This window comes from Salmo salar, chromosome 24 (assembly GCF_965601325.2).
Source record: "Salmo salar chromosome 24, fSalSal1, whole genome shotgun sequence".
Classification (NCBI taxonomy): domain Eukaryota; kingdom Metazoa; phylum Chordata; class Actinopteri; order Salmoniformes; family Salmonidae; genus Salmo; species Salmo salar.
The window spans coordinates 26,907,528-26,918,283 of NC_138314.1; the positions used below are offsets into that span (position 1 = coordinate 26,907,528).

At 43.1% G+C, this 10,756-nt stretch overlaps 1 protein-coding gene across 1 annotated transcript; it reads left to right on the top strand.

The window, feature by feature from the left end:
- The first annotated feature begins 26 nt into the window (after nucleotides 1-26).
- Nucleotides 27-7,490, top strand: ptgesl (prostaglandin E synthase 2). The gene is made up of 7 exons (XM_014171682.3): nucleotides 27-344; nucleotides 575-763; nucleotides 889-944; nucleotides 1,025-1,177; nucleotides 5,348-5,548; nucleotides 5,717-5,834; nucleotides 6,005-7,490. Exons 1-7 carry the CDS (start codon nucleotides 57-59, stop codon nucleotides 6,158-6,160), a joined length of 1,161 nt encoding a protein of 386 aa, XP_014027157.1. The 5' UTR covers nucleotides 27-56; the 3' UTR covers nucleotides 6,161-7,490.
- Nucleotides 7,491-10,756: the final 3,266 nt, after the last annotated feature.

Here is a 10,756-nt window from a genome sequence, read left to right on the forward strand (position 1 = left end):
GATGTACTTGAACAAGTCCCAACGCACAGAATTGTGGGAATTTATGTAAAATTAAGATGGCAGCCGCCTGTGCGAGAACTCTCGGTAAGGTCGGCTGGCACATTTTGGAGTCGCCACCATGTCGTGCTGGGAATATTGCCTCCCTGATTCCAAGGGTCCCGCTACATGGATCGAGCAGGGCCTACAGAACAGGTGGTGCAGGATTCCGTTCCAAACTGCTCTTTAGCACACCTCTGCGCGGTGGCAGGGTCCTGGGGTGTGCGTTCCTGTTTGGAGGGGGGCTTGGCTTGTATCAAACAATAAAGCTCTCCGTCCAACATCACCTTGCTGAAGAAGATGTCAAGGTAATAATACTGGGCAAGAATATTAGATGTGAAAAATATTTTCATTACTTGCCATGTATACCCGAAGCAAAGTAATCTTATGTTTGTTAGCTAACAACCTCTGTGGTGTGCTTTTGTCAAGTAGCTTACCCAATGCTACATCCTCAAATGTGCCAAATTTTGCGATCTAAATGTATATGTAACGTTAATGAATGAAATTGACTTTTAACTGACTTCTCTGTCTTTCTCAGCCTTCTGTTGGTGACCTGAAGTTGACCCTGTATCAGTACAAGACTTGCCCGTTCTGCAGTAAAGTGAGAGCTTTCCTAGACTACCATGGGCTTCCATATGAGATTGTGGAGGTCAACCCCGTCATGAGGAAGGAAATCAAGTGGTCAACTTACAGAAAAGTGCCAATTGTGATGGTGAATGATGATGTGGTAAGATGGGACACAGACACTCTGCATGACTTGGTATTATAGTTACAACGTACAGGTGTGTATGGGATGATGGGAAAACTTGTCAGGTGTTCTCTCTCTCCCCTTCTGTGCTCTTGACTCATCAGCAACTGAATGACTCCTCATTAATAATCAGTGCCTTGAAGACACAGTTGGTGAGCAAGTAAGTAACTACATCTATGAAAAGAGTTCTTGTGTTTTCTTTTACATGAAGTGGTCTGATTTCTCTATCTCCCCCTGCAGGGATAAAACTATCTCAGAAATTCTGCGCTGTTACCCAGAGATGAAGGCTGTCAATGAGAAGGGGAAAGAGGTGATCGAGTTCAACAACAAGTACTGGGTGATGGTGAATGAAGCTGAAGGTCAGACGATGTACCCCGAGAAAGATTCCAGAAAGTAGGTGAACACATTGGGTGCCAAATTACTGCAGACCATATAATGACCAAGAACCACTCTGTACATGGATCATTCATGAAAATACATGTATGTCTGTCCAGATCTCTCTAAAGGTGTACATACATCACTACTCTTTTTAGATTATGAGATTGCTTCTTCCAGTTACAGATAGGCCAGCGCACATCAAGAAACTGACTATTAGAACTGCCAAATCCCCATGGGTAGATGATGAATTAAAAAACTATATGGCTGAGAGGGATAAGGCATAGAAAATAAGTCTGACAACTCCCAGATTAGCAAATGTAGGCATCACATGCAAACAACAAACGCTAAGCCTTCATATTCATGCATAATGGACCAAATAAGGTCCTTCCGCTGCCCAAGAATGGCAAAGCACCCTTAAAATGGTTCAAACAGCCGACCAATCAGCCTGTTACCGGTGCTTAGCAAACGTTTCGAAAAGTCGTGTTTGACCAAATACAATATTTTACATAAAACAAATGAAGACTTTCAGCATGCTTATAGGGAAAGGCACCTAATAACATGCCCGGCACTGACAAATGACTGATGATTCGCTGAAAGAAATGAATAAAAAGAAGATTGTGGGAGCAGTTTCGTTAAATTTCAGTGCAGCTTTTGATATCATTGATCATAACCTATTGCTGAAAACTGAGGTGTTATGGATTTACATTCTCTGCCTTATCATTGATTGAGAGTTACCTATTTACACTGAACAAAAATATAAACGCAACATATAAAGTGTTCCATGAGCTGAAATAAAAGTTGCCTGAAATTTTCCATATGCACGAAAAGCTTATTTCTCAGAAATGGTGTGCACATTTGTTTACATCCCTGTTAGTGAGCATTTCTCCTTTGCCAAGATAATCCATCCACCTGACAGGTGTGGCATATCAAGAAGCTGATTAAACAGCATGATCATTACACAGGTGCTTCGGTGGGGACAATAAAACGTCACTAAAATGTGCAGTTTTGTCACACAACACAATGCTACATATGTTTCAAGTTTTGAGGGAGCACGTAATTGGCATGCTGACTGCAGGAATATCCTCCACAGCTGTTGCCAGAGAATTTAATGTTAATTTCTCTATCATAAGCCTCCAACGTCGTTTTAGAGAATTTGGCAGTACGTCCAACCGGCCTCACCACCGCAGATCACCACACCAGCCCAGGACCTCCACATCCAACTCATTTACCTGCGGGATCGTCTGAGACCAGCCACCCGGACAGCTAATGAAACGGTGGGTTTGCACAACTGAAGAATTTCTGCACAAACTGTCATAAACAGTCTCTGGGAAGCTCATCTGCATGCTCGTTGTCCTCACCAGGGTCTTGACCTGACTGCAGTTCGGCATCGTAACCGACTTCAGTGGGCAAATGCTCTTCACGGATGAATCCCGGTTTCAACTGTACCGGGCAGATGGCAGACAGTGTGTATGGTGTTGTGTGGCTGACTGTTTGCTGATGTCAACATTATGAACAGAGGGCCCCATGGTGGGGTTATGGTATAGGCCGGCATAATCTACGGACAATGAACACAATTGCAATTTATCAATGGCAATCTGAATGCACAGAGTTACCGTTATGAGATCCTGAGGCCCATTGACGTGCCATTCATCCTCCTCCAACACCTCATGTTTCAGCATGATAATGCACTGTCCCATGTCGCAAAGATCTGTACACAATTCCTGGTGGCTGAAGATGTCCCAGTTCTTCCATGGCCAGCATACTCATTGAGCATGTTTGGGATGCTCTGGATCAAGGTGTACGACATCGTGTTCCAGTTCCCGCCAAATCCAGCAACTTCGCACAGCCATTGAAAGGAGTGGGACAACATTCAGCAGCCTGATCAACTCTATTTGAATGAGATGTAAACTGCAGCTCAGTAAATTCTTAGAAATTGTTGCATATTGTGTTTATTTTTATTCAGTGTATTAATGGATGTCTCTAATGGAATTCGGTTGAGGGGTGTACCAAATTTTTCCTAATGACCTTCCACTGACCTTTGAATAAAGCCTGTGTCTATATATGCTGATGACTCAACTGTGTACACGTCAGCTACGACAGTCAAATAAATGACACCCTTAACATAGAGCTCCAGTCAGTTTTAGAATGGTACTAAATATAAAAAAAAATAAAAGCATCGTTTTTGGGACAAATCACTCTCAACCCTAAGCCTCATCTAGATCTATTACTGAATAATGTGTCGATTCAGCAAGTTGAGGAGACTAATCTTCTGGGTGTAACACTAGATAGCAAGCTGCCATGGTCAAAACATATACTGTAGACTCAATGGTTGCTAAAATGGGAAGAAATATGTCCATGATAAGGTGTTGCTCTGCTTTCTTGACATCTAAATCAACCAGACAGGTCCCACAGGCCCTAGTTTTGTCACAGCTGGACTACTGCCCGGTGGTGCGGCAAAGAAGGACATTGCAGTTGGTCCAGAACAGAGCAGCCTGTATTGTACTTACTGTAGATGTACACAGAGGGAGAATGTCAGTGGTATTCATGTCAATCTCTCCTGGCTCAAAGTTGAGAGATTTGACTGCATCACGATTGGTCTTTGTGTGAGGTGTTGATGGGTTAAATGTACCGAACTGTCTGCACATAGTTCAGACACTCATCGGTACCACACAAGACATGCAGCCAGAGGTCTCTTCACAGTTCCCAGGTCCAGAACAGAGGCTGGGAAACACACAGTATTAAGTAGAGCCATAACTACATGGAACTCTCTGCCACCCCAGGTAATTCAAGCTAGCAATACAACCAGATAAAATAACATCTTATGGCAGACATTTTTATATACAAAAGTATGTGGACATCCCTTCAAATTAGTAGATCGGGCTATTTTAGCCACACCCGTTACTGACAGATGTATAAAATCAAGCACACCGCTATGCAATCTCCATAGACAAACATTGTCAGTAGAATGGCCTTACTGAAGAGCTCAGTGACTTACAATGTGGCACCGTCATCGGATGCCATCTCTCCAACAAGCCAGTTTGTCAAATTTCCGACCAGATAGAGCTGCCCTGGTCAATTGTAAGTGCTGTTATTGTGAAGTGGAAACATCTAGGAGCAACACCGGTTCAGCTGTGAAGTGGTAGGACACACAAACTCAGACAATGGGACCGTCAAGTGCTGACGAGCTTAACACACAAAAACTGTCCTCGGTTGCAACACTCACTACCGAGTTGCAAACTGCTTTTGGAAGCAACGCCAACACAAGAACTGCTCGTCGGGAGCTTCATGAAATGGGTTTCCATGGCCGAGCAGCCGTACACAAGCCTAAGATTACCATATGCAATGCCAAGCGTCAGCTGGAGTGGTGTAAAGCTCGCCGCCATTGGACTCTGGAGCAGTGGAAACGCGTTCTCTGGAGTGATGAATCACGCTTCACCATCTGGCATGTCCGACAGACGAATCTGGGTTTGGCGGATGCTAGGAGAATGCTACCTGCCCCAATGCATAGTGCCAACTAAAGTTTGGTGGAGGAGGAATAATGGTCTGGGGCTGTTTTTCATGGTTCGGGTTAGGCCCCTTTTGTTCCAGTGAAGGGAAATCTTAATGCTACAGCATACAATGACATTCTAGGGGATTTTGTGCTTCCAACTTTGTGGCAACAGTTTGGGGAAGGCCCTTTCTCCTGTTTCAGTATAACAATGCCCCCATGCACAAAGCGAGGTCCATACAGAAATGGTTTGGCAAGAACTGTGTGGAAGAACTTGACTGGCCTGCACAGAGCACTCAACCCTATCGAACGTCGACTGCTAGCCTGGCCTAATCGCCCAACATCAGTGCCCGACCTCACTAATGCTCTTGTGGCTGAATGGAAGCAAGTACCTGCTGTAATGTTCTAACATCTAGTGGAACTCCCAGAAGAGTGGAGGCTGTTATAGCAGCAAAGGGGGACCAACTCCATATTAATGCCCATGATTTTGTAATGAGATATTCGACGAGCAGGTGTCCACATACTTACGGTCATGTAGTGTATTTTGTATTGTGTTATGTATTTTACTTGTGTTTTGTTTCCTGTTTGGACCCCAGGAAGAGTAGTAATTGGGAATGCTAATAAAATACTAAATGTCAAGCATCAGTTAGGCTTAAATGTTCCTTTCTCTTATTCTCTTTCCCTTCAATCTGCTTTAGGGAGGAGATCAAATGGCGTAAGTGGGCAGATGATTGGCTGGTGCACCTGATCTCACCCAATGTTTACCGGACCACTGGAGAGGCCCTGGCCTCCTTTGACTATATCGTCCGTGAGGGCAAGTTTGGCACTTATGAGGGATTCTTTGCAAAGTATGTTGGAGCAGCTGCCATGTTTGTCATCTCAAAAAGACTGAAAAGTAGGTGGGTGCCCCAATAAAAAAAGATATTTAAAGAAAGATGATCTGCTCTATAAGGTTTTGTACATGTATACGGTTTTTGTAAATAGTTCTTGAATAAGTGGATTTTTCTGATAACCAGCCAATGTTTGGTGATAAGCTCTGTTTTATATTAAACACCTCTATCCTGCAGACACAACCTGCAGGATGACGTGAGACAGGATCTGTACAAGGCAGTCAATGAGTGGGTGGTGGCCATTGGCAAGAAGAGGAAGTTCATGGGTGGAGACCAGCCCAATCTGGCTGACCTGGTAAGAGCACCACATGTCATGTGAAGTATTATCTTAGACTTCTATAACTTGTATTTTCTTCTTTCTTATGCAGTTTAGCTGATGAGACTTTTGTTTGGCTTTTTGTTTACTATAGACAAATAGTAAATAGACAGTGTTTGCTAATTATGTCCACGACTCTCTCTCTGCAGGCAGTGTATGGGATCCTGAGAGTGATGGAGGGTCTTGAGGCCTGGGATGACATGATGGAGAACACCAAGGTGAAGAACTGGTACAGACGAATGGAGAAAGCTACAGAAAGCCACAAGGGTCAAACTGACCCTGCTCTAAATATTGACCAGCACTAGGAGATCTGATTCAATAGCACTTCCAGCCCTTACTTAATCAGGAGATGTCAGGAGATGTGAAGAGTGATTGCATTAAGGAGAGATGGGTGAAAAAAATGCTATACATTTGTCCTAAGGATCTTGTCCTCCTGTAATTCACAGAAATTGACTTCTCTAGCTAATATGGGTTAGGCAAAAGGCCAACCTCTTGATTTATTTCCTGTGAAAATGCACCCAAATGATCTGTGTTAATTTGCTTGAATAAACTGGCAGCAGCAAGCCGTTTAGTTGTAGATCCTTGGTTACTGTGGCATTCTGTCTACCTGGTGTCCCACAGTGTCAAGGCTGCAGTGACATGTGCACTGAGTATACTAAACATTAAGAACACCTGCTCTTTCCATGAGTCTGACCAGGTGAAAGCTATGAACCTTATTGTCACTTGGTAAATCCACTTCAATAGGGAGGAGACAGGTTAAATAATTTTTAAGCCTTGGGACAATTCAGGCATGGATTGTGTATGTGTGCCATTCAGAGGGTGAATGGGCTAGACACAATATTTAAGTGCCTTTGAATGGGGTATGGTAGGTGCCAGGCGCACTGGTTTGTGTCAAGAACTGCAACACTGTTGTGTTTTTCACACTCAACAGTTTCCTGTCTATATCAAGAATGGTCCACCACCCAACTTGACACAACTGAGGTAATCATTGGCGTCGACATGGGCCAGCATCCCTGTGGAACTCTTTCGATACCTTGTAGAGTCCATGCCCTGGTGAATTGAGGCCATTTTGAGGGCTAAAGGGGAGTCGACATTATGTGTTCCTAATGTTTGGTATACTCAGTGTATATAACATAAGTAAAACCAAATTAGCAGCTTTAAATTTACATTGCATCTGTGTAAACATTGTCAAATACCTCCTACACACAGTCTTAGCATTTTGGATTACATTTTTTCCCCCCATTCTATTTTACAATTTACTTGAAGGTTAAAATGATTTCACAAGCTAACATGGCTTATTTTAATTAGCTACATCTGATAATCAATATATTCTTTTGTTCAGGGTTTGAATTCCCCTAAGAAAATGCACAGTAATCCTGTTTCAGGATTCTCTTTTATCTGTTAACTTCTTGACTGATGCTAATTCTTCCTCATTGTTGTTCTTGAGGGTTCCAGTCATAGCCAGATGAATTACATTATTCTTATCAACTATGCAGGGTGTAAGAAGTGAAATGATTGTTATAATTTGGCAGCATCTGTTGGACAAACTGGTACCCAAACTCCTAACCAATTTAAAAACACCCCAATGATGTGCATACATGTACAAATGTTCAATAAAAATAAGTAAACTGATAATGTATCATGTTTTCATTCAGGAACACTACATTGTTCTATTTTGCAAGATATGGCTATAACATTTCATACTTTACAAGTTACACAAGTATTCTCTCTATAATTATTTGGTTCAGCACCAACTGAGAAATAGTGGTATGTATGTATATACACTATAAAAACATGAGAATATAACTATGTCTATGAACAAATGTTGGTGGATTACCTTCCATTATCTACGACAACACTGACTATATGACTTGAATAGTGGATGTCATGATTGTTACTGGTTCTAAAAGTAATCAACAAATAAGAACAGAAAGTCAAGGTAAAGGAAGTCGCATTCCCAAAACCTTAATGGACAGAAATCCATCCAATAAGTTGAAATCTACAAGTAATGCAATATGACTTTGGCGAACCCAAAGATTATCACTGCAGTGAATGAGAAAAAAGGAAACAATATGACAGGAAAAAAAACCTTGAACCATACTGATAATGGAATTTATATGTTTAAAGTAATGACTAAAGAATTTCATCATAAATTTGTAATATGATGTGTGTAGTTTTAGTCAGAATTAGAACCAGGACCTTTTGCTCCTTTTTAGTATGTAAGCAGGGTGCAAGTGTGAAACAAATGATAAGAGGAGCTATTGATAGACTGTCTCCACCCATGGAGTGGAGAAACTGTTAGGCTTGCAGAAGATTATTACATTTACATTTTAGTCATTTAGCAGATGCTCTTATCCAGTGCGACTTAGTGAATGCATACATTTCATACATTTTTTTTTCTTCCATACTGGTCCCCCGTGGGAATCAAACCCACAACCCTGGCGTTGCAAACACCATGCTCTACCAACTGAGCTACACGGGACCCCATGTGGCTCAGTTGCATGTTGCAGATTAAAGAAACAATATATCTGTGTAGTGTAAAAACACCGACTGTCTGAGCAAGGCGTAGCTTAAGATTTGAACTTGTTTATGTGTGAGTTATAAAGACTGTGTTTGCATTTTGATTTCAGAACGTTCTCGTGAATAAACTGTACATTTGCATAAACTGAGTCTTTGCCTAATTATTATTAAACCCAGGGTCTTACAAACCTTGGGGATTGGTCAAAGCTTATTGATTGTAAGTTATTATCATTGGGATTGAAAATTCTCGTGACACATACACAGCAAGAAGCCACATTAACTACCTTGATAATGATCTTCTCAACAAGGGTAAGGAACAATGACTCAGTAAGTTTAGCACCAAGATTAACCATTTTATCCAATGTTGCATTCATGATACTGGCCATGATAAATGCAAATTTAGTTTTGGCATACTATACAGTGCATTCGGAAAAGTATTCAGACCCCTTGACTTTTTCCACATTTTGTTACGTTACAGCCTTATTCTAAAATGGATTAAATAAAAAAAACTAAGCAAATTTGAGGAAAACACTACCCAAGTTTTACCAACACATTGACTGTAGCACTCACACTGAGAAAACAGACCACTGCTAGTCAGATTTTCAAAATGCCTACAGGGTCCTCCCCCATCCTCCCTTCGGCAAATCTGACCACGACTCAATTTTGCTCCTCCCTTCCTATAGGTAGAAAGTCAAATAGGAAGTACCCGTGCTAAGGACTATTCAACGCTGGTCTGACCAATCGGAATCCATGCTTCAAGATTGTTTTGATCACGTGGACTGGGGTATGTTCCGGGTAGCCTCCTCGACGTATACACTGACACGCTTTATCAGGAAATGTATAGGAGATGTTATACCCCCTGTGACTATTAAAACCTACCCTAACCAGAAACTGTGGATAGATGGCAGCAATCGCACAAAACTGAAAGCGCAAACTACCACATTTAACCATGGCAAGGTGACTGGGAATATGGCCGAATACAAACAGTGTAGTTATTCCCCTCGTAAGGCAATCAAACAGACAAAATGTCAGTATAGAGAAAGCAGAGTTGCAATTCAACGGCTCAGACACGAGACATATGTGGCAGGGTCTACAGACTATCATGGACTACAAAGGGAAAACCAGCCACGTTGCGGACACCGACGTCTTTCTTCCGGACAAGCTAAACACCTTCGTCCACTTTGAGGATAACACTGTGCCACCGACACGGCCCGCTACCAAGGACTGTGGGCTCTCCTTCTCCGTGGCCGACACGTGTAAGACATTTAAGCCTGTTAACCCTACCGGCCCAGACGGAATCCCAAGCCGCGTCCTCAGATCATGCCCAGACCAGCTGGCTGGAGTGTTTACAGACATATTCAATCTCTCCCTATCCCAGTCTGCTGTCCGCACTTGCTTCAAGATGTCCACCATTGTTCCTGTACCCAAGAAAGCAAAGGTAACTGAACTAAATTACTATCGCCCTGTAGCATTCATTTCTGTCATCATGAAGTGTTTTGAGAGGCTAGTTAAGGACCACCCTCTACCTTACCTGACACCCTAGACTCACTTCAATTTGCTTACCGCCCCAATAGATACACAGACGATGCAATCGCCATTGCACTGCCCTATCCCATCTGGACAAAAGGAATATCTATGTAAGAATGCTGTTCATTGACTCTAGCTCAGCATTCAACACCATAGTACCCTCCAAGCTTGTCATTAAGCTCGAGGCCCTGGGTCTGAACCCCGCCCTGTGCAACTGGGTCCTGTACTTCCTGACAGGCCGCCCCAAGGTGGTGAAGGTAGGAAACACCTCCACTTCGCTGATCCTCAACACAGGGGCCCCACAACTCCAACTCAATCAACAAGTTTGCAGACGACACAACACATCACTGACGATCTGAAATGGTCCACCCAAACAGACAGTGTGGTGAAGAAGGGGCAACAGCTGGACACCCTAGAAAAAGGGGCAACAGTGCCTCTTCAACCTCAGGAGGCTGAAGAAATGTGGCTTGGCACCTTAAACACTCACAAACTTTTACAGATGCACAATTGAAAGCATCCTGTCGGGCTGTATCACCGCCTGGTACGGCAACTGCACTGCCCGCAACCACAGGACTCTCCAGAGGGTGGTGCGGTCTGCTCAATGCATCACCAGGGGCAAACTACCTTCTCTCCAGGACACCTACAGCACCCAATGTCACAGGAAGGCCAAAAAGATCATCATGGACAACAACCACCCGTGCCACTGCCTGTTCACCCCGCTATCATCCAGATGGCGAGGTCAGTACAGGTGCATCAAAGCTGGAACCGAGAGACTGAAAAACAGCTTCTATCTCAAGGCCATCAGACTGTTAAATAGCCATCACTAGGCGGCTTCCACCCAGTTACGTAACCCT

Excerpts from the sequence above, each read along its gene's own strand:
- ptgesl (XM_014171682.3), top strand. The coding sequence starts at position 57 with ATGGCAGCCGCCTGTGCGAGAACTCTCGGTAAGGTCGGCTGGCACATT. Across the intron at positions 945-1,024 it reads AAGACACAGTTGGTGAGCAA|GGATAAAACTATCTCAGAAA; the intron begins GTAAGTAACTAC and ends CTCCCCCTGCAG. Across the intron at positions 5,549-5,716 it reads TCAAAAAGACTGAAAAGTAG|ACACAACCTGCAGGATGACG; the intron begins GTGGGTGCCCCA and ends TCTATCCTGCAG.